At 42.9% G+C, this 23,914-nt stretch overlaps 1 protein-coding gene across 1 annotated transcript in view; it reads right to left on the minus strand.

Moving 5' to 3' along the window:
- Megf10 (multiple EGF like domains 10) overlaps positions 1–23,914 on the minus strand; it is a 136,779-nt gene that overhangs the window by 77,348 nt on the left and 35,517 nt on the right. The window contains exons 3-5 of the mRNA XM_070034489.1: positions 17,790–17,891; positions 16,906–17,006; positions 183–275 (exon numbers count right to left, since the gene is read on the minus strand). Coding sequence (XP_069890590.1) covers positions 183–275; positions 16,906–17,006; positions 17,790–17,891 — 296 coding nt within the window. The remainder of the gene's footprint in view (positions 1–182; positions 276–16,905; positions 17,007–17,789; positions 17,892–23,914) is intronic.

The raw sequence follows: 23,914 nt of genomic DNA on the forward strand, positions 1-23,914 counted from the left end.
AGTTCTACAGTAAGTGCATGTGCAGGCTGAACAGGAACTGTCACATGAATGATTCTTTTTTGGAATTCCACGCCATGATCCTCTTGGGATGAAGAAGGAAGCATGGTCTGGGGGAATCTGCAGACAAGGGGACTCATACAGCACAGAACACCCAAGACAGTCAGCAGCAGGTGGGAACTCACCACTGGAGCAGTTGGTTCCACCCCAGCCAGGCTCACAGTGACAGGTGTTGGGAGCAATGCAGTGGCCATGGACACATTTATCCGCACAGTGAGCTGTCAAGAGAGAAAAACATCAGTCAAATCCAGAGAGTTGGCACGAGAAACAGACGGCAAGAAAACCAACAACACAGCTGTTGCGCATCCGAGGCTCAACTATCACTTAAAAACAACATGCATGCTTCATTGTTTTCTCCAATCGTTCCTCAGCCCTCTTACAGCCTGCTGAATAACCAAACAACTCCCTCCCTTATTTTCAGATCTCCAAATAAAGTCTCCCATTTCTGCCGTTGAGATCGACTTCATACTACATTAGAAAAGAAGGTTCAAGGAAAACTGCCTAAACTGCTTTTTAATAAAACTGTCAGGGAGGACCAAATGGTTGCAGCGGATATGAAGAAACACATCACAAAGCAAGACGTCAAGATCCCAGAGGGACAGCACAGATCGAGAGACAATTCCCTTATGGAATAGGGTCACCAAAAATGATAGTCACTTTTGTTGGTGAACACATAACTCACAGCTGTGACACAACAGATTCAATACACTTGTTCTATTGAGGAGAATTGAGAAATGTCACCCATATCTTTGGAAAATATATTCCCGTCCTGTTTTATTGGTGAATCTCCAAGCTGAGATCCATCCCAAAGCTGAGATCTAGAGGATCTCAGTTCACAGCTAGTCTAAACAGAAAAGTAGCACCAAAAAAAAGTAGTAAGACTGGTGGAATGGCTTAAATGGTGGGACATTAGCTGAGCAAGCAAGCTGAACAAGGAGTTCAAGCCCCATTATGTACAAATGTACGAATTAGATGTGGTGGCTGATGAAAATTCCAAATTTCTGTGTTTATTCAGTAGTGCCACTCTCTCCATTTAATTCTATAAAAATACGATAGAGTTGATATATAGCATTGAAAGCATTCATTTGTTTTTTAATATATTGGGGATATATATAAGATATATATATCTTATATATATATATATAAGATATATATCTTATATACATATAAGATATGTATCTTATATATATATAAGATATATATCCCCAATATATTCAATATATATCAAATAAAATAATGCTACCCCTTGAGAACCTGAAAAATCCAAGAAGTTGGACGGGATGGGAGCACGTTGGGTTTTGTATCTGCCAAGGATCCTGTCTGCAAGAGGAGGAGGTTGGCATGTTTGGTAGACAGGTCTCAGTGCTGCTTTCCCGTTCTTCTCTCACCTTTCATCTGTTCTTTCCTTAACTTCTTTCTTGCTTTCTAACATTGATCCCGTCCCTCCCTGCAAACTGCTTCTAGGACATGCCGTTACCATAGAGGCTGGAGATTAAATTTTGATTTTAGTTGTAGCTATGTTGGATCTTAACTCCAATGATTTCTGCTAGACCACTTGAATTGACTATTAAGACACAGATGACTCAACAACATCTCTGCTCCAATATGAAGAAAATTTTTATTTGAAAAGTTGAATAAGAAATGCATAAGCTACCCCTATTTCCAGAGAGCAAATAATCAAAATTGCGAGCTACTCGGGAGGCTGAGGTCTGAAAGATGATAATCAGAGGCCCAGCCCAGGAACAAAAGTCTGCAAGACTCTTATTTGCAACATAGCTAGCAAAAAGCTGGTCTGGAGACATGCATGACTCAACTGGTAAAGCACCAGTCAAGTGAGAAAACTGAGCTAGCATTAGGTCCTGCCAAAATTAATAATCATCATCAGATCTGCATATGCTTGTTCTTAATCTTTTATTATTTTGGCACTTCTTTTGTCAGCTCTGGAAAAATAATAAATTCCCATGGGCAGAATCAAAGGAGATGTAGCTTGAAATGCTTCCAGATTGTTGAATAATTAAACAAACGTGTTCATGTTTCATTCATGGCAATGTAAACTTTTAGCTTATACCAAAGGAATCTTGACAAGTCTGGACAATTACAACAAATAATACATGAAAATCCTCTGAGAGTAATTTAAAAATCAGAATTATTTTTGGGAGACCCTTGTAGTAACAACTGTCTCGTGTCTAAAACAAATTGCGGATCAGTCATTAGCAGAACCCATTCATTTGTCTGAAGGCTAATTAAGAAGGAGAAATCTGCTTTCCTGGTGATGTCTTTTTCTTAATTAAAACTCAAGCCTATGCAATCACCTTTGAGCTTTGCAAAACTCCTACTGTCAAATAAGAACATAAATGACAGGAAGCACTGTTTGCTGGTAGAAGTTGCAGATGGGAAGGACACAGGACTCTGCCTCTGTAGCAGAGAAGCTACACACCATGCGGGACCCCTGCTCAAGAGCAGCCCTGTTTCTGCTTTCCATCCATGCCACTGTGACTAACAGACATGTGGGAAACCAAGGCAGGGTTAAAGATACGACTGAGTCGTGTGTAAAATGCCCGAGGGAACTAGAAAAGAAGGAAGAGAAGAGTCTACCTCAGCAAATGTTCAGATGCTCAAATAGTTAAAAGGTTCACATGTTTGATCCCAAGCCCACGTGCAGAAAACCATTCTACCTGTGGCTCTCCAGCGCACAGAGACAGAGAGCCATGTTGTTCCTTTCTGTGTCCTTTCTTCCTATTTTCAAAAGAGTCATTAAAACTAAGATTACCCCAGCCAAGATGGTCTATCCCATAGGAGCCATCTTTCCCACTTCTTGTTAAAAAAAATAATTATGTATTTTAGTCAAACTAGCCTTTCTTTAAGGCAAGATATAAGCTGAATCAACCCCCACTCACTACCCTGCTGTAGGTCCAGGAGGCTGCCCAGCGGGAGCAAGACATCTTCTCTGCTAGGAGCAGGAGACAAGAGATGAATGGGATGGACAGGGCTTGTCTTTGAAGTGAAGGCTGTGGACAGCCTGTCTGTCTCCTGGACAGGTGAGCACTGGCACGCCGACCCCAGCGTCCTCTGTAATTAGACTCCTGTTTCAGTCTTAGTTCCTAAATCCACTTAAATCCTATTAGCAATACCATGGGCATCTCTGCTTTCACATACACATGCATGGCTTTCATACTGAGAGCCATCAACGATAGCCAAGTATTTTTTTTTTCCTTCTGCCACATATTGCACTTTGGATTTACACCTAGGGATGGAGAAAACGTGAAAGAAGAGCAAGCAAAAGATCCCTTTAAAACTTGATTATATCCCTCCACAAAATTGTTCTGAAGGGAATGACATAATAATGTGGATATGTTTCTAGGATCAAAGCATTTCTCAAAAGTAACTGTCCCGTAGAAAGAAGCTTTCCAACAACCTTGTTTGAAAAGCACAGGTCCCTTCCTTTCCATCTGGGTCACTCGTGCCTGGAGTGAAATTGCAAAGTGCATTAGACAATTCTGAGGAAAGAGAAGAGAGAACCAACCACGGAAGCCTGGACTCTGAACTCTTCCCAGGGTGAAAGGCTGGTGGCTATACATCACCTCCTTCCAGACCTCTTTTCACAAGCATCATAAATCCCTAGTATGTACACATTTGTTTCAGAGGCCTATTTTTTTTTTTACTCAAAACATGATTCCTAACCAGAACATGTATCCTTTGGTAAGTCTTTTTTTTTTTTTTTTGGGTCCGGTTGTGGGGCCTGAACTGCTGTCCCTGAGCTCTTCAGCTCAAGGCTAGCACTCTACCACTTGAGCCACAGCGCCACTTCCGGCTTTTTTCTTTTTGCTTATGTGGTGCTGAGGAATCGAACCCAGCGCCTCTTGCATGCAAGGCAAGCACTCTACCATTGAGCCACCTTCCCAGCCCCTTTGGTAAGTCTTTTAGGTGAGCCCACTTTAAAAATATAGTAAGTATCTACATTAACAGAATGGATCGAAGGCCTTTCTCTAAGAGAAAGAGATGTAAAGACTCACAATTTCTACAGGGCCTTTGAAGGAAAGGTGTTCCAACCTAAGTCTAAGGGGAACAGCCAAAAGAGGTGCAGAGAATAAAAACATTGACCCTAGTTATACATCCTATCCCCTCATGGAAACACCATTTGACTTGAATTACAATGCAATATATTCATATTATACTTCCTATATACTTATTGTGATATTGTAATATATGTGTATTTACATTGTATATATACACATGTATATATGAATGTATATATGATACTCATATGTATCATATATGAATATATACATGTGTATATGCATATAAATACTTACATATGTTTAAAACACATCATTACCTCAAAAAAATGTAAAAAGGCATTTAGTATGCCTGAAAGAAATGTCTGCCAATTAGGATCAGAAAGAAGTTTCTTGCTAGATGGTGGTGATTCATGCCTATAATCTTGGCTACATGGGAAGCTGAGAGCACACAGATGTAGGTTTGGGGCCAACATGGGCAGAAAAGCTCTTGAGACTTTATTTCCAAACTACCCAGCAAAAACATGGCTAGAGGTGCAGTTCAAGAGGCTGTGCATGAGACCCTGGCAGACATCAAAAGTCAACACATCTTAGGATTCCTTGTGCATAAAGCTCTAGAAAATACACTGCAATCCCAGCTAACAGAAAGAGCATACTCATAGCTGCGTGAGGAGAGGGAGGGAGGTGGAAAGAAGGAATCTCCACGAAAAGGGGCAGAAATGTTTGTTCTCGATAAACATGTTCGTTGCCCTGAGGGAAGCGAAGGACTGGGAAGCTTACCAATGTGCATACCTACACGTGACAGTTTACTTCATGTCAGTTTTAATTGCAATAGAGCTATTTTAAAAAGATAATCACAGCATGGGGAGAATCTGCATAGAGGAGCGAAGAACTTTTTATGTACCAAAACTGGGGGATGGGAGCACAGAATAGAATTAAACCTGCACGAACATTGAAATATTATACAGACTTCACCCTTCCTTCCTTCCTTCCTTCCTTCCTTCCTTCCTTCCTTCCCTTCTTCCATCTTCTCTCCCTCTTTCCTTCATCTATATTTTCCTTCTTTCCTTCCTTCTTTTCCTTCCCTTGGTTCCTTCCCTCCTACCCTCTCTCCCTCATTCCTTTCCTCCTTCCCTTCCTCCTTCCAGTCTTGCTTTTTTTCATTTCCCCTTTCCTTCCTTCTCTCCCTCTCTCCCTCCCTCCTTCCCTCTCTCATTCTTTTTCTCCTTCCCTTCCTTCTTTTCTCACATTCTTTCTTCCTTCTTCCGCACTGAGGATATAACCCACAGTCTTGCTATATACATTGGGCTCCAGGCCCAGCCCTGCAACTTCAGTAATTGTGCATGGTCCTGGGTAACTGAGCTCCTCTCATGCCAATGTACACATTGGCATTAGATGTTCTCAGTAAACATTTGGGGCAGGGGGAGATAATGCTAAAAAAATCAATCACAATGTGATAGTCTAACAATCTTTTTCTCTACAAAGTAAGTGACTTATATAAAAGGAAGAGAAAGAAAGAAAAAAGAAAGAAAGCTGTATAAGACCACTGTCATAGATCCCAGGCAAGGGATTGAAATAGCATCTGTGGAGCACATAATCCTATTCATTTGTTTGAAAATGGAAAGAGTTTGAGTTTAATTCTCCACTTATGCAGGCATTATCTACTTTGGCCAGGACTCTCACATTGTCTCTTCAAGCTGAAGCAGATTTAAGTAACGTAAGTAGCAGGAGCCTCATGAGCCACAGTTTCAAAATGGAGGCGGGGACAAAAAAAAAGTGCTCAAATAAATTTCAGTTTGTAAAGCAGAAATTCCTCCGTCTGATTACCCAACCTTGCACTAATTCAATTGGAAGAGGATTTTTAAAAAATCATCCAAATACAATTGGGAGAAGGGAAGAGAGGAAGGTGCTTTCTTTGGAGACACATGGCTGCCTGCCGGCCCGGTCACACCCATGTGGATGAGGAAAGCGGATGATTACAGGAGTGCCACGCCAGGCTCTTCTGTGTTTACGGTGGATTTCTCTCCATCCAACTACTCTCGGTGGAGCCAGAGAATTCTCCCCAAGGTGATCTTTCCCTTGGCGAGCCCCGAACCACAGGCCTTTTCTGGCATGCTTTATCTCATCTTGCTGACATGAGTTTCTGAATATTCCTCCCCAGGGGGCGCTTGGGGGTGCTAGTCACACGGAGGTGACTCCTTTCCCACTCAGTGGCCTTGCCCTGCTAAGTGGTGGCCGGTGGACAGGTCCTCTCCTTCTCTGGGGCCATATACTCTTTCTGCTGTCTTTTCCTGTCTACCCCAACTTGAGAAAGAGTTAATAGCCAGTCTCGACAGTTAAAAGTTATTTCCTTTGTCCAAGACCTTTGCTCTTCAATATGAAAGACTGGAGTTACATGTATTAATTAAACAGTAACATGTCTTTAAAAGGGGGGTGGGGCAGGAAAGCAGGTATAGGACCTTTGCTTCTAGAATTCTCACCAAACAAACATAAAAGGAATGCAAACTCAACTACCTTTCAGGGCCAGATGGGGATGGAAACAATCAGAGGAATAGTGCGGGTCAAGAAGAAGCCGGAAGAGCTAGGAGAGCACTTGCTCATCTAAAGTCACTGCTCTCCTGTTTGCTCCCCCGTGGGAATGTCAAGCCAGTGTTACCCATTACGTGATTCTTCCATGGAAAAGGAAATCCAAAGGTTAATGTCAACACAAAAGATTGCATGGTCCTAACAAAATCTGAATATACATCATAAGCCAGGTATGATGGCACATGCCTGTAGCTCTAGCTACTCAGGAGGCTGAAGCTGGAGGATCACTCTGAGGGAGAGAGAGAGAGAGAGAGGGAGGGGGGGCAGAGAGAGAGAGAGAGAGAGAGAGAGAGAGAGAGAGAGAGAGAGAGAGAGAATGAATGCAAGGAAGGAAGGAAGGAAGAAGAAAGAGAGGAAGGAAGGAAGGAAGGAAGGAAGGAAGGAAGGATGGAAGGAAGGAAGGAAGGAAGAAGGGAGGGAGGGGAGGGAGGGAGGAAAGAAGGATCTAAGACACATGCTGTATATCAGAGAATATTCCAGACGCTGATGAGCCGCACCTCTGACAAATGATTATCATTTGTCAAGGTCTTTAAAAAAAAACCACCCAAAAAGGGCCTGCTTTGCACCCACATTTTAAACTTGACTGTCATGTTTTAGTTCTACTTTCTGACCTTGCAAATCCATCATTCATACAGCTATTCCAATTTCACATGAAGAACTACTTCCCATGCTCATCTGTGGATAGTTTAACTGTGGTGGACAATGTTGGCATGACGTATGGATGACGTATGGAGCAGTCTTGCTGGTACGCCCCCCAGCAGTGAAGCAGGTAAATTGTGCATCTGTAACACCCCTCCAAGGCTCAACTAGAACCTTCCCTTGCCTGAGTGGTTAAAACAGACAAATATCCTTAGAAGAAATTAAAGATCCAAAGAGTCTCTGAGGAATTATAATTATGCACTCCCAACTTTCTAGAAAAGTGAATCCCTTAAAGCAATGTTCTCCAAATTAAGTAGGGCTGAGGGAGAGAAACTTCATCATGTTCTTGGGGAAGTGTAAAGGTGAAGAGAAAAGGAGGAAGAATCCCACGATCAAGTAAGTGTATCGCAGGCAACCCCACAGCCTCTAACAGGCCGCAGGAATCTTCAAGAAAGAGGACTTGCATGCCAGAGGCGTGCAAATGCACAGAAATCCAGGCCCCAACTTCTGGAAGACTTCTCCAAGGATCATGCTCGCAAGGTGCACCTCTGCAGTGGCTCATTTCCTTCTGTGTCCTTCAATCCTATGCTAAGTATAATTAATTACCTTATTGTTTTTAAACAGACACAGCTGAATTCGGCACCCTATCTGAAGCCTTTGCTAGTCCAGGGCTCAGCTTAACCAAATTGCTTTTCTATGTAGAAATGCTCTTGGAGCAAGAGCTCTTTTTCTCTAAGTTTTTTCTAGATTTGTGTCCCCTGAGAAAAGATAACAGGCCTGTAACTCCGGACGTTCTTACAGCTGAAGGAAATAATAGAGGTCATAGCAGCACGGATTTGATGGGAGCTTGGCCCTCTGTCCCTCTGACATCTCTGTGTGTGGCCCAGATGGATGCTGGATTTTCTGTGAAAATGCTGGTAGTTGCTGTTGCAGACTGAAAACATACAAGTTCTGTTACCACCTGGCCACGTCAATGTTGCATGGCTGTTCACTTAGACCAAATTGCGGGGGGGAGGGGGGGAGGGTTTTCCCATTATTTTTAAATTACGTTGACCTCAAAAAGATGTGAACCATCATACAATAAAGATTGCTTCTCCACTCTGAGTTTTACATTAGCTGTTATCTCTCCCTGCAAAGACACTGCATAAGTTATTAGGCCTGTAAAAATCCTACCTGACCCTCAATGCTTGCTTGCAATTTCAGGAACCATAAAGCAGGGGTTTTGGTTTTTTTTTGTCATTGTTTCCCTTCTCCTAGTTGCCCGGGGAGTCTGCAGTCACGCTTTCTTATGCAAAATCAGGCAGCAGGAATGATTTCCACCTGATTAAACTGAAGCTATCTTGGTTCATAGTGGATTTGTTTTTAGACTAAATGCATACTTTCTATTCATAAATTTCTAAGTAGTAAAGAGGCAATAAACAACCAGTAAAACAACAAACATTTCCTGCATTATTTATTAGGTCCTGCTGTCACTTCTAGCAGAATCCAGTACCTAACACTGGAAAACAGAAGTGGAAGTTGCAATAGATGTGTGGGAAAGTGGGAATGTGTGCTGGTGTACCATGAACAAAAGGCTTTCCCCGTGTTTGCTGGTAGGTGCCTCTGAACCAAGTCGGACTCCATAGCAACCAAGTCCAGACAGGGTTCCTATGGAAACACGAAAAATTCCCCAACCTCGGGCAAGAAGGGCACGGTAGGCTGGTGTGCTGAGGGACGTACCAGTTGATTCTTGTCTCTGGTTAGCCTACCACGATTGTCTCACTTTACCTCCCCTCAAAAAGTTCGGCTCAAGTGGTTTTGTGGAAATATCTGACAAGATCACAGCTATGTTATTAAACAAACACAAGAGATTCAAACAAACAGAGGTTGTAGTGCCCTGACCTTCCTCTCCTTCAGATCTTGCCTTGCTACCCAAATCTATCAGAGAAGCCTGCTCACCCTCTGCCACAGGTTGAATCTTGAAGCCCCTGAACAAGATGTGAGTCCAGGGCCTTTCAGCAGGAAAACACTCATCCCTTATCAGGGATGGAATAGGCCCTTACATCTTGTCCAGAAAGAGGAGGGCAGTCATTGAGGTTGTCAGCGTGGCTCATCCCCAAAGCCTTACCTAGTTGTCCAACATTCCCATTCTCATCCCGTGGCCAACCACTGCTGCAGAATGTGGCTGCTGAGAACTCCTTTTCCATACCCACAGACAAAACTACAGGCAATGTGATCCTGAGTTAGTCTTACAAATAGTCCAGCACGTGAGGAGGAAGTGAAAACAGGCAGGTTCACACCCATGGAAGAAGAGTTGTGGAAAACAGAACTCTCAGTTGTATGGCAGAGCTATATGTGACAGAAGGCAAATAGGAGTGAGCAAGTTGGGAGCCACAGCTATCTTCAGGATTCAAGAGGTCCACCACGAACGCTGCAAGCCAGAGGTCTATTTCAGACAGCGAGCCTTCCACTGCCAGTCTGGGGCATCACTCTGCTCATCCTCTCTCAGCCCAGACATGGCTTCAGGAACCTTCCACACACACATTCCAGGCTACTGTCTACTGTTTCAAGAGATGGTACCCTCTCTTCATACTGGAAGGTTTTTGTTAGTCTGGTCTAACACAATTCCAATTGTGTGTGTGTGTGTGTGTGTGAGAGAGAGAGAGAGAGAGAGAGAGAGAGAGAGAGAGAGAGAGAGAGAGAGAGAGAGAGAGAGAGAGAGAGAGAGAGAGAGAGAGAGAAGAAATAGGGAAGAACAAAAGAAGCAATAGAAAAAGATGTATGAGTAATGTAGCAAATGGCCTAACATGGTTCTCCAAAGTGCTACCTGTGTGGCATATACATCTCTTGGAAAGGGAAGAGTAAGTGAAGTGCAGGTGTTTGTAAGCCCTTGTCATCCCTCATATGGGGTTTAAAACTCATTGTTAGCCAGGCATAAGACAACTCACACCTATAATTTTACTCAGGAGGCTGATACTTGAGGATCACAATCTGAAGCCAGCCCAGAAAGAAGAGTCTGTGAGACTCTGATCATCAATTAACTAGCAAAAAGTCCAAAGGGGAGGTGTGGTTAGTCTTGACTGAAAAAGCCCCAGTACCAACAGAAGAAAAACAATTGTTTTCTAAAGCACGATATTCAAATAAGGGCAGAATTCATCTGCAGAACTTCTCTTTCATAGAAATACCAACCACAGTTTCAGCTACTAATTCGCCTATGGCCAGCTCGGTTTTACATAAGTTTGGCCAAGTTAAAAATCAGCTGTGAATTTTTATTCCCTGCTCTGGTAATCAATTGTCACACTCGCTCTGCTAACAACAGGAAATCATATACAGTTCAGTGCATGGGAGTGAAGGCTTCTTATTTACGGTTCCAGAGTTCTGTTAAGCAGTGCCAAGGACAGGCAGGGCACATCCATGGGAACCAATCACACACCATCATAGCCTCCATGGGAACCAATCACACACCGTCATACTCCATGGGAACCAATCACACACCATCATAGCCTCCATGGGAACCAATCACACACCATCATAGCCTCCATGGGAACCAATCACACACCGTCATACTCCATGGGAACCAATCACACACCGTCATAGCCCGCCTGCAAGGAAGGGAGTAGGTGACCGAGCTTACGCCTTTCCCTCTAAGCCACATGCTCCAAGTGAACGTCTGACATCCAGCTAACAAGAAAACAGAGTAGCAGCCTTAAGTCTAATCCAGAGGGAACAATCGTCTGAATAGGTCTTTCCTTTCCAGTAGCATCCATCAGAGGAAGACAAGGCAACTGGACCAAAGAGAATGGGAACCGGCCTGGGGAAGGGACCCTTGGACATTTTCTTTGTCCATTCATGATTCTGCTGCGGGAGACCCTGCTTACCACAACCAGCTTTCTTTGCCATCAGCCAAGATGGAGCCAAGACCATCCCTGAGAGAATATATAGCTGGCCTTGTCTCTGGGTTTCCTGGTCCCTCCCAGAAAGGGATAGCTGCCAACTTCCCACTCTGTGCATCCAAGTGCCACATAACTTAATCTATAGACAGCCTCCATGGTGCTAAGAGGAAAGTGCCCCCACCTCCCCCCCCAGCCACCCCCCCACCCCCTGCCAGTGTATTTTCCTGCAGTGAGGCTGTGGTCCATACTGGTTCAGTTCCTTGAGGTGGCTTCACTTGCTGTAACATGCAGTACCATACCACAGGGATTGTGATTCCCCACCCATTCCCACAGGTCAGCACATCTCCATATCACTTTGGTTAAAAGAATTCCTACGCAGCCACGAGATCAAAGCTCATTCTTCCCCACGGTGCTCCCAGATAGGGGCAGTTGAGAAGAGACATTTCCCTGGCTCCAAGTCAGCCTGGGAGCTATGAAGAGTTGAGGTCTTAGGAAAGGAGGGAATGGTTGTCCATGATGTTGAGAGTAAGGGACTGAAGGGCCTTGATCTCCTGCTGCCTTGGCCAAATCTGCTTCAAGCTGTCTGCTAGAGCAGTTACCGAGAGTCTATTTCTCGTTCCCCTTCTACCATCACTGGTTGTGTCTAATCTGTCTTCCTATAGTTTTCTAAAGGATCTATAGTTTCATTTTATCTCTTATCCTGCTCCTGTCCTTTATACAAAATAGAAATGGCTAATACATATGAGGTTTTAAAAAATATATCAGTATTGCTAGTAATTAAGGAAATGCAAAAGAAAACAAGGTGTTCTTTTTGTGCCAAATAGCTTAAAAGCAAAAGCAACACCTAGTGTTGGAACGCACAGGGAAGTGGGCACCATTATACAACACCAGTTGACATAAAAGTTACTGTAAGTGATCTGCACAGAATGCATACTATTTGGCTAGGATGGTTCTAGTCTCCCCATATTTCTCACCCATTTCCCTTGTGCAGTAACATACTATAACGATGCATTTGCTGCTTGATGAAGCCATGCAATACGTTCTGATCAATGAGGTATAAGAGGAAATGGTCACTTCTAAGAACATTCCTTAGGAGACCGCTGCCTCTGTGCTCTACCACTTGAGCCACAGTGCCCCGTCTGGTTTTCTGGTGGTTAATTGGAGATAAGAGTCTCACAACCTTTCCTGCCCAGGCTGGCTTTGAACCACAATCCTCAGATCTCAGCCTCCTGAGTAGCTAGGATTACAATTGTGAGCCACCACCAGTGCCTGGAGTATACTGGGTTTGAACTCAAAGTCACACAATTGCTAACTAGGCATTCTACCACATGTGCCACACCCAAGCCCTTTTGCTCTTTTTAATTTTCAGAAAGAGTCTCTCATTTTTGACCAAGCCAACCTCACACTGTGGATTTCTAGATCCACATTCCCAGTGGCAGGGATTGAAGGCACGAGCCACCACACCCAACTTATTATTAGATAGGTTTTGGATAACTCCTTGCCTGGAATAGCCTGAAGCCACTACCTCCTATCTTCTGCTTTAAGTAACTGGGATTAAAGCTAGGACTTCCTCCAAATTCTGCACAGTATACTTCTAAAGTCCTATAACCATAATGCGGTTAAGAAGCTCTTTTATATAACTTCAATCCCTTTATATATCACTTTCATAATAACAATTTTTTAAGGGAATTCTTGATGGGAAGTGGAGCTGTGGCTCAAGTAGTAGGGCAGTAGGCTTGAATTCAAAAGCTCAGGAACAGTGAGCAGGCCCTGAGTTCAAGCCTCAGGACTGGCACAAAAAAAGAAAATATATTGGGTGGATAAGACTTATATAACTTTTAGTTCATTACTTTTTGGCTTTCTTTTATACATGAAGTATCTAATTCTCCATTTAGAATATACACCAGTACCATTCCTACCACTCACTAACTCCAATCAGATTGAAAGAGTTATTTAAGGACTAAAGACTTAAGTTTCCTCATAGAAATGTTAAAAAATTTTAACAAGATAATGCATGCCTGGTATATAGCAAGCATTCTACGAAAGTTAAGTGTTACTTTCAGTATACTTAAAAAAATACTCGAGGCAAACTCTTTGAGGACAGGAAACACATCTACCCAGAAATGTTATTTCGTTACAACCCAAACCCATTGGTTCTTCACACTGCAGGCACACAATAGCTGCATGCTAAATTCAATCGAATGGAACCCTTTGTGTTGAACCCAATTTTCCCTGGGAGGAAGCAAAAGAGATCATCATTATGAATGAACACTGAATTCTTCAACACAGAACAGTAGACTCAAGACATATATTCTTCCCGACTGCTTGGTGGGAAGTCCAGTGCCTCAGGAGTGTCCCCTCAGTTCAGAGAAGACCACGGTGCCCATCCCCCTGCGGCTCGGCCGGGCCATGCGAGCCCCACCCCAAGCCTTCCCCATCATGGCCTTCTGTGCCCACTAGCAGCCAACTTGCTAGGAGTGTCTGAGGCCTAGAGATGAGACCTAGAAAAGATGGTACCTGAGTGTATGTAACCTGGACAATGTCCTGATTAAGAGCTAGTTTTCCCATCTGTGAAGGATTCCATCTCTAAGACTGGGCTGAGCTGGGAGAGAACTCTAAGTCAGTGCTAACAGGTCAGAGAGGTTCAGCCAGCCGGGAGAGGCGGCCGGTGACCCCAGATCCAGCCCTGGGGTGGCCTCTGTGATGTCATCTGCAGTGGGGAGCCTTGGAACCACGAAAGCTTTCTTTTAATCAGAAAGAAACTTTTCAAATACAGGTATTTGCATGACAGCATCTTCTTCCCTTCTAGATAAACTAACAAAAGCCCAATTCAAATGAGGACCGGTATTCCTCTTGCCACTCCTTTTAGTGACTAGAAACAGTTAACAATCCTGTTTTTTTTTTTTTTTTTAATGATCATGAAAACACAACTCAGAATCCCCATGTTCTGTCTTTCCTCTCTTAACGCCACAAAGGTGTCATACAGTGCTAGCGGCCCTAACACTGGAGACAGACCACACCCACCAGGCACCCCAAGGACAAAGAAGTGAGCAGGGTAGAGATCAAGCTGGCTTCTGCAGATTCAGTAGAGATAGAGACGTCCCAGATAAGAAATGCAAACTAGCCTTACTGAGAACAAATAGCCCCTAGGCCAGTGAGAGTAGATTGTAAGCTGATTAAATACATTAACATATCTAAAGGGGAAGAAAAACACATTTCACTCTCTAAAGGCAGCAGATCCCTTAAGATTGTTTAGGAAAAGGGGAATGTTTGGAGCAAATGCTAACGGTGTCTACCAGGAGACCCTGCCTCCTCTCCAGTGGAAGATAAAGGTTTACTTAATTCTTTATTTACCAGATTTTGACAAGCTAGTAGACTTGCCCAAGTATTTTAATAAGATCGCAGGGAGTGGCTACCTGTGGAGGGCTGGTGTTTTGACAATTATGCTTGTGAGGTTGAACCACAGAGCAGATCCCAAAATAATGCCACCTAAAGCAATAGAAGATTTCCAGCCTGCCTCAGCCAGGCCTCCCAACCCCAATCTTGAGGTTGCATTCAGCTTTGCTTCCTCCTGAAAATTTCCCATCAGCCTGGACCCCAAAGTTCAGCTGATGATTATGCTCTAAGATGTTTGACTGTAAACATGTCATTTTTTCCCCTATTCAGCAGCATTGTTAATCAAAAACATGCAAATTGGAAAAAAATTGGCACAAGGTGTAAGTTCAACGGTGTTCTTATTTTCTGCTGGTGTGTGAATAAATTGGAAACACTCCAAAGGTATAGAAATACATACACCTCTGGCGTAGCAGCTCTCTAGGAATTTCATCTTACCTAATTAAGGATATGATGGGTTATAGAGTAGTTCCTAGTAAAGATGACAGAAATCATGGGGATAGTCAACATTTGGGATTGATTAAGGAAATATCTCTGATCCAATATTATACCGACCTTTGCAATATGTCACAGAAGAACATGTACTGTCTGGAGGGGCCACTCACAGGGTACTTTTATTTTCTAGTTTTTGTTGTTGTTTAGTCACATACTGTATTTTTGTTTTCTTTCCCATTGATCACTATAGTAGTCCTGGGTTTGCATCAGAACTAAGAGCCAGCCCAGTGTCATGAAGAATAGAATCTAAAGGTCAGAAGAAAGTTGAAACATCCAAGTTCTTTCTCCATGTGACAAGAAATGACACAGGTAGGTTACTGTAGCTTGAGGCACCTCTCCAGAGGCAGTGAACCTAGTACTAGAAGCTTGTTTCTGTGCAGCATTCCTGCTGATTCCAGATTATAGCAAAAGCCCCTCTCCACACTCTCCATGTCAACTGTCCCCCTCCAGCTATGTTTCAACGGAAATAATGGAGCAAAATCGTTTCTCATGATCTCTTTGTGACTTATGCACAACAGTAAGAAACTGCAACTACAGGGGCTGGGAAGGTGGCTCAGTGGTAGAGTGCTTGCCTTGCATGCCAGAGGCCCTGGGTTCCATTCCTCAGCACCACATAAGCAAAAAGAAAAAAGCTGGAAGTGGCGCTGTGGCTCAAGTGGTAGAGCGCTAGCCTTGAGCTGAAGAGCTGAGGGACAGTGCCCAGGCCCAGAGTTCAGGCCCCACGACCGGACCCCCCCCCAAAAAAAATTTAAAAAAAGAAACTGCAACTACAAAATACAGCCTATAAAACATCAAGCTCCTCTCCAAACAATGAACTGCAGACATGGGGAGCAGAGAAGAGGGATGGTGACAATAAAAGCAAAGTTCTACTATGTAATTTGGACTTCTTGTCTTTTCCTCCACACAGAGCCCTTGTATTTGCTTGTTGTGCTGGTTAGACTGGGGCTCCACTACTTAAGCATACCTCTAGCCCAGATTTTTGCCAGTTATTTTATTTTTTTTTAATTGGGAAAATTGTATTTTTTTCATTTTTTATTTATCTTTAGTTGTAGAGGATTTCAATTCCACCTGTCAATTTGTGACTACAATGCATCTGATCAATGTCACCTCCTTCATCATCCCCCCATGTCTCCCAACCCCACCCATCGCAAGTTACCTAGCTCGTTTTCACATATGTACATTGAATATACGGACTCCGTTCACCCACACTTCTCTCCATTTGTCTGCCCCCTTCCCTTGGCCTCCTCTCCTCGTACAAAATACGATTGAGCTCCCTGGAATTCATTTTGTTAAACTGTAAGTTCATTGTTCCAAGGTGATACAGCATTGGAATCGTCCCCTTGCCTACGTTAGACAATACACTTGTGTACATAGGCATATGATCGTGTGGTTATTCTGGGGATGGAGTCTGTAGGGCTTTTCTGCCTAGGCGGGCTTTGAGCGTTGCTCCGTTTGATCTCAGCCTCCTCAGTAGCTAGGGTTATGGGTGTGAGATACTGATGTCTGCCTTATGGTCATTTCCCAATTGTGACCGCTCCTCATTTCACACACTTCATTCTGTGACTCTGGATGGGTCTCCAAGGAGACATTTGTTGAAGAACTGCAGTTAATACGGCCATACAGACCTTACATCATCACCTACCACAGCTGATTTCCCTCAAGCCGAGTGTCTGGAGATTTTGCTAGGTAAGGGGACAAAGCTGCTGCTTCTCTCATGAACACCAGTCTAAGGGAAAGGACTTGGAGAGGCTTCCTGTCCCCGGCCTACCAGCTCAGCCACCACGAGCAGGAGCAAACCAGCACTGTGACGCACAGGGGTGCCCCAAAGCGGTGAGGGCCTTACTTACGGACACACATGTCTCTGCTTTCATAAAAGCCCGGGCAGCACTGGGATTTGCGCCGGTACATGGTTTTCTCCCCATGGCGATAGGCTGTCCGATAACTGATTCTACATAAAGGAAACAAATCACATTATTAGTTCTGCTGATCAGCAACTGGATCGGACATAATTTCTAGTTTATGGAAGAAAGAGTCAGATACTAGTCCACGTAACTAAAAGCATCACAGCCACTGAATCAAATGCAAGTTTGTTCTTTTCTGTTAGTGGCACCATTCTAGGCACTGAGAACACAGCAGTATGTTAAATAATTTAGTTTTCTCTTGCAAGGAACTTAGTTGGCTGGGAAAGACAGATCTGGTTGCATTTGTCGAATAGACACATGTAAAGCTACCAGATTGACTCACAAATATAATCCTAGCTACTCAGAAACTGGGATGACCAAGATTTGAGGTCAGCCAGGGCTAAAACTTCTCCAGACTTCAATTCAACCAAGATCTGGGTACAGTGGCATGCATCTGTCCTTCCAGCTATTTGGAAAATTGAAATAAGGAGGCTCATGGTCTCAGAATAGCCCTGGCAAAAGGGCTTGCAAGATTCCTATCTCAACAAAAAAGCTGAGCATGGTGGCATGCATCTGGCATCCTGCTATAGCAGAAAGTTGTGAATTGGGGTTAGCATGGGTCCATACTAGACTGGGAAAAGAGTAAGACTCAATCTCAAAATTAACTAGGTTTGATACATGCTGGCAATCTGGCTTACGGCTAGAACAGTGACTATCCCTCAACCACTGTGGGCTAATGCATGAATGCATTTTCTCAGGTGACTGATACCTCTGAATGCTAGACCCCATTGCCAGGCAGCCACCCTCGGCCAGGTCTGAGCTTCTGTTACCTGTGCCTCGTGCATTTAAACCAGTTTAAGATGTCAGTGCAGCTGGTGTAGTAGATCTGATCGAAGGGATGTGGGTAGGACTCTTGCACAGTCACAGAGTAGCTGGAAAGAAATGGAAGAAAATGGAATCAGTATTTCTCCTTTTACATTAATGATAGAATCTGGAACGAAAAGCAACTGAAGACTAAATTAACTTCATTTATAGCTCCATATCAGGGGTGTGTGTGTGTGTGTGTGTGTGTGTGTGTGTGTGTGTGTGTGTGTGTGTGTGTGTGTGTGTGTGTGTGTGTGTGTGATATTAGAGAACCACAGACCTTGCATTCAACAGGCTTGCTACATCCCCAGCCCTCTGTACTGATGTACATAGAATTATGCTTTTATAGGTCTTTGAAACTAAAACACACACACACACACACACACACACACACACACACACATATACACACAGATCCATATTAATGACAGTTAAAGAGTTCATGCTAAATATTTCAAAGGAAATTTCTTTCACTCTTCATTATCAACCCTAATGTTCCCAAGTGTCACTATAATTTTTTCTTTATTTAAGCTTCTTTCCCTCATCCTAGGGCTCCAGGGATAATAAAGACCTTTTACAGAAAGCTGCTACTCTGCATGCACATAATCAGGTTACCTAGTAAAGAGACAATTGGAGTATTTATAACAGAGTACATTTTGCTACTGATTTTGAAAACTCAGAATGAACACATTTCTCTTGTGGGACTTTGGAATCATTTGCTTTCATCTGCTTGTCCTACTTCTTGGGCAGTAGAAGAATACACACTGCATCGAAGTAAAAGAAAAAAAACTATAGGAAGTTCTTTAAACTCAGTTCTAAACATAACGGCCAGTCACTTGAAATATTCATAGCAATGGTTTGCCACTACTTAAACATTCTATTTTCTATTACAGTTCCCCAATAGCTTCTTGTTAGAGAAAAGACATGCAACTCTGTGGGCCTGGGTAGGTGAGAGGAAAATGTCCATGAAATATGAAGAACGGTCAACGCTGTACTCCATAACTTTCAACAGTCTAATGCATACTCAGGAGCTTAATATCTGCCTACAGGAAACCCCAGAGAATCTTCCCTACACAATTATTCTATTTGCTTTCAATCTCTAGATGAGTTCTACTAAAATCTTCACATTACCAGATAAAATGGGTCATAAATATAACTCATTTGCAGCAAATCAATAGCCCAAGTTAATTCAATGGGAATAATGCCTAGAAACAGTATGGAAGAAATGAGGAGGTTGAAACGCTAGCATGAAGAATTGAGGTACACATAGCGGAGAATCTGGTGCTTGCCCCACAAACGGTAGGTTCTTTTCTGTTGCTGGTCTCTCATAGTTATTGTAGCTAGGGTTTTGATGGGTGATACAGGAGACAATCCCACTTTTCATATTTTTTGTGTTTTGTTTGTATCATTGATAGATTGTCATTTGCTATCACCCCATACATGTGCTGCAGAAGACACAGGCCGAACTGAGATCACTGAGTCAGGAGAAGATAAGGTGGTAATTTTGGTCAAATGCTGAAAATCGGAGTGGATGTCAGCAAAGAGTCTCACTTCCCTGAGTCTTGATTATTTCATTTTAAAATGGGAGGGTGAGAGATGATGTTGAAGAAGGCTTTCTATTTGACATTTTAAATGACTACCTTTTATGACCCAATGTATGACCCTAGATGCTCCTTAAAAATACATGTTCAAACAGGGGTAGAGCAGACAGCTGCTTGTGTTCTGCCAGATAACCTGTCTTGAGCTATATAGGGCTAAAGTGTTAATGTTCTTGGAATGTCATGTTGCATGAACATGTTCTTCAGAACTTCAGTGGTGACCTGAGGTTCAGACTGGGGCAAAGGCCAAGACTCCTTGCCAATACGTTTTTTTCTTGCTGACCAGCTGCTTTTACATAACCAGATCTTGAGGTCTTCAGTATTCTGTCCCTGTTACATTTCTAGTGGAGAAGAGTGATCATCTGCTAAGTGTGGGAGAGCTACACAGGTCAGGTCCTAGATGACCTCTAAGCTCTATGGGAATGAAAAGAACCCACACTAAACTAATACCAGTTAGGCAAAATACACATGCTACAAGGCTCCACATGTGAAGTAAATTAGTTAGAAGCAGACCTGATGTGAGAATCTCAGGAAATTGCAAAAGCTGTGTTATGATCTTCAGGTCTATTGATCAATGGATCCTGGACAATTTTATTTGCAGTGGGTTGGGGAATGGATTCCATAACCCAATGAAAAACTGTTTTCACTCATTTCTAGCAACTAGGAAGATGCCTTTCATAAGAGGAAATGTTAGAGTACATTAAATTTCCTCTTCCTGCCACTTATCGCTCACCAATAATGTACACTTGCAGGATGCTGTATGGGTAAAGATAAAAAGAGGCTCTTCTGTATAAAAGAGTCATCAAAATAGTATTCTAATTAAACAAGAATTTGGAGCAAATACTATGCAGTTCTAGCCCTCAATGAGCCTACTACCTGAGAAAGGTCAAGGCATAAATGGTTAATATAACCTGCTATGGCTCTGGAGTTTGTGGCCCAGGGGTCAAGTACTTGCCTAGCAGGTGTATAGACCTGTTCCATTCCCAGCACCATATATATATATACACACACACACACACACACACACACACACACACACACACACACACACACACACACACACACACACAATAAAAACAAAGACAAAGTTCTATGTGTGGGGATAGTAGAGTATAAAATCCACTATGTTGAACAGTTCTCCTCAATGTTGACTTTCTCATTACAATTTTCACAATAAAGCCCCCTTCAGAACTGACTGAATATACAGTGCTTTCTACATTCATCCAAAACTGATCCTTTCAGTTTGGTTTGTGAGAGAAAGGTGCTAAGTCTTTTCAACTCAAATTTCTTTTTTTTTTCAGTTAATTTTTACACTTTTTTTCCCTTTCCATATAGTCTTTCTCTCCTTTTCCTTTTTTTAAGAGCATTGTTAATCATGTTAATAAATTTGGAAAACAAATACCAATAGCAGTTTGTTTATCTTTGCAGCTTCTAGAGGGTCTCATTTCTTTGAAGTCTTTTTGTTTTGCTTTGCTTTGTTTATTTTTTTGTGCTATGAATGTGCCATGCATATACTTCCGAAATGTTGTGGGGGTTTTGGCCATACTGGAGTTTGAACTCAGGGCCTTACTCGTGTTAAACAGGAGCTCTCTCAAGTAAGCTACACCTCCAATTGCTTCTGAAACATACCAGCATATCATTATCATTATTCCTATGGTAGTAAATAGTCTTCAAATTATGACTTCCAGATACTTTGTAAGTGATTACACCTAATTTGCCAATAAGCACCCATCCTCAGAAAATCGGTTAAGAGGCCCGTTTGATGGAAGGAAGCTATGTGTTTGTATCGTGCAAGAAAACTTTTTGAATAGGGCTGCCTCTTCTGAGCTCCATAAACGGCAGCTTTGGCAGGTGTCTAGTTGCTCCTTAAACTTCAGTAGCTCCACCAATAAGTCCATGGTCATTGGCAACTGCTCTAGACGTCTTCAGGTGGGAAGAAGGCACCTCTCTGCTGCCTGGTCTACTTCCGTTTCCATCACCAGTGAGCAGCGTTGAACTTCCGGTGCCAGTCTGTCTGGAGTCATCAAGAGTCCCAGCACCTCCAGACACTCTTATGCCTCTGATCCCCCACCCAGATACACTACAGGCCTTTCAGAACCTCCAACATAAAACGAAAAGGCATTTAATCCCAGTTCTGCACAATTTTCGCCATTGGGATGAAAACCCCTATATTTTCTGCTTGTTTGTTTAATCCTCTCAAACACACTAAAAACATATCATCATCATGATTTTATCCTCTTAAGTGTTATCGGGGAGAAAACCCAGCAAGATTTAATTTAAGGTCAAAGAACCGGAGGTGGTGGGAGGGGAGCCATCAGCACTTGGCCACATTCCAGAGTGGTTAATTACATTTTATCTGCCTAAATTATCTTGTTACTTTAATCAGCTATGGTAATAATCGTCATTTCTTATCTTGGCTCGCTTCAGGACTGCTGATTCAATTACTACCACTTCTATATCAGTAAGTGAGGGTTGAGCGAAGAGCAGCTTCTCTTCTTTTGTGAGGTCTTGAGAGGAATCCCTGCTATCTGGGAAAGCTCAACCTTTCAGAATAGATAAATGGAGTGGGGAGAAGGGACCAATGACTCCCAGAATTATACATCTTCCTAAAGATTCTCTGCAGAGATGCTTTCATCACTAAGGCCTCCTTCGTTTGTAATGATTTAATTTGATGCTTTTTCATTTAATTTTATGTACAATTTTTTTTTTGAATCATGCTTGCTGCATTAAAACAAGGCATGACTTTATTGAAAAGAAATGTCCGGATATCAGCAGGGATGTAGCTAGAAGGGCTGGAGATGCTGTAACAGTTACACAGATGATTAGTGTGTGATCTTCCATGACTTTCATATGAAATGTCCCCAAAAGGCTCATCTGTCGAAGACTTGGTCCCAAGATGGTGGCATGATTCTAATGGGATCATGAGGGCGCTCACTTCATCAATAGGTTGATGCTTTGAAAAATACATAGCTGAACAGACCATTCGGTGGTGGGAGTTCACTGAAGAAGGCATTTCACTGGGGAAGGGCTTTGAAAGGTGCATCTTAGCTCTAGACTCTCAATTGCCCTGTTCCTCCCGGCGGCCACGAGGTGAGCAGCCTGTCTCTGCCAAGGCCCCTGCTGCGAGGGACTGAGACCTCCGAAGCCATGAGCCAACACCAACTCCGAAAGCTTCATTTTCTTTCTTTCTTTCTGCCAGAACTGGGGCTTTAACTTAGGACCTGGGCACTGTCCCTGAGCTGCTGTTTTGCTCAAGGCTAGCACTCTACCCCTTGAGCTTTTCCTGTGTATGTGGTACTGAGGAATCGAACCCAGGGCTTCGTGCATGCTAGGTAAGCCCTCCACCACTAGGCCACATTCCCAGCCCCTGAAAGGTTCATTTTCTTTGGCTAATGTTCTCTCAGTGATGAAAATAACTGACCACATCTGGTCCCACTCCTCAACTCTTATTTTATATAATTAACACCACAAATTATGCAGAAATAAATATATAATTTTAAACATCTATTTCATCTATAGCTTAAAGTTTTGTAATGAAGAAGTTTGTAATGAATGAAGAAGTTTTGTAACTGAAGAAAGAAGAGGAAGAGGAGGAAGAAGAAAAAGAGATGGAGGAGAAGGAGGACAAGGATAAGAAGAAGAAAAAGGAGAAGGAAGAGGAAGAGGAGGAGGAGGAAGAGGTGGAGCAGAAAAAGAGGAGAAGAAGGAGAAATGAGGAAAAACAACAATATAGCAGTCTGGGGATGAAAAAGCTTGGTGCATACTAGCAGAAGGGAACAAAGGTAATCAGAATGTGCTCTCTGAGGTTTGTTAATCATGGTACTGAAGGTGATATAAAAATGAGACCACAGATATTAAGAACATTGCCATTTACACTGTTATTTTACTCATTCACTCATTCATTCATTGTGTTGGTTCTAGGGCTTGCACTCAGTGCCTGGGCACTATCCCTGAGCTAGCACTCTACCATTTGAGTCACAACTGCACTTCTGGCTTTTTGCTGGTAAATTGGAGATAAGAGTCTCACAGAGCTGTAATCCTAGATTACACCTGTAATCCTAGATAGTCAAAAGGCTGAGATCCAAGGATTATAGTTCAAAGTCAGCCTGGGCAAGAAAGTCCATGAGACTCTTACCTCTAATAAACTACTCAGAAAAAGCCTGAAACAGCACTGGGGCTCAAGTGGTAGAGTGCTAGCTTTGAGCACAAAGAAGCTCAGGGACAGTGTTCAGGCCCTGAGTTCAAGCCCCAGGATTGACAAAACAAAAACAAAAACCAAACCTCACAGACTTTGCTGTCCAAGCTGGCTTGGAACTGAGATACTCAGGTCTCTGCCTCCTGACTAATTAGGATGACTGGTATGGGCTACTGGTGCCCAGCTATGCTGTTATCTTTCAACAAAGTTAGTTTCTGAGGAGGGTAAGGAGAACCTCAGAGCAGGGTGATGGCACCTGACTCTTCTGTTACTCGCTGTGTGGTTTGGGATTATTTTC

Source organism: Dipodomys merriami, unplaced genomic scaffold (genome assembly GCF_024711535.1).
Source record: "Dipodomys merriami isolate MVZ:Mamm:240054 unplaced genomic scaffold, mDipMer1.0.p SCAF_24, whole genome shotgun sequence".
Lineage (NCBI taxonomy): Eukaryota > Metazoa > Chordata > Mammalia > Rodentia > Heteromyidae > Dipodomys > Dipodomys merriami.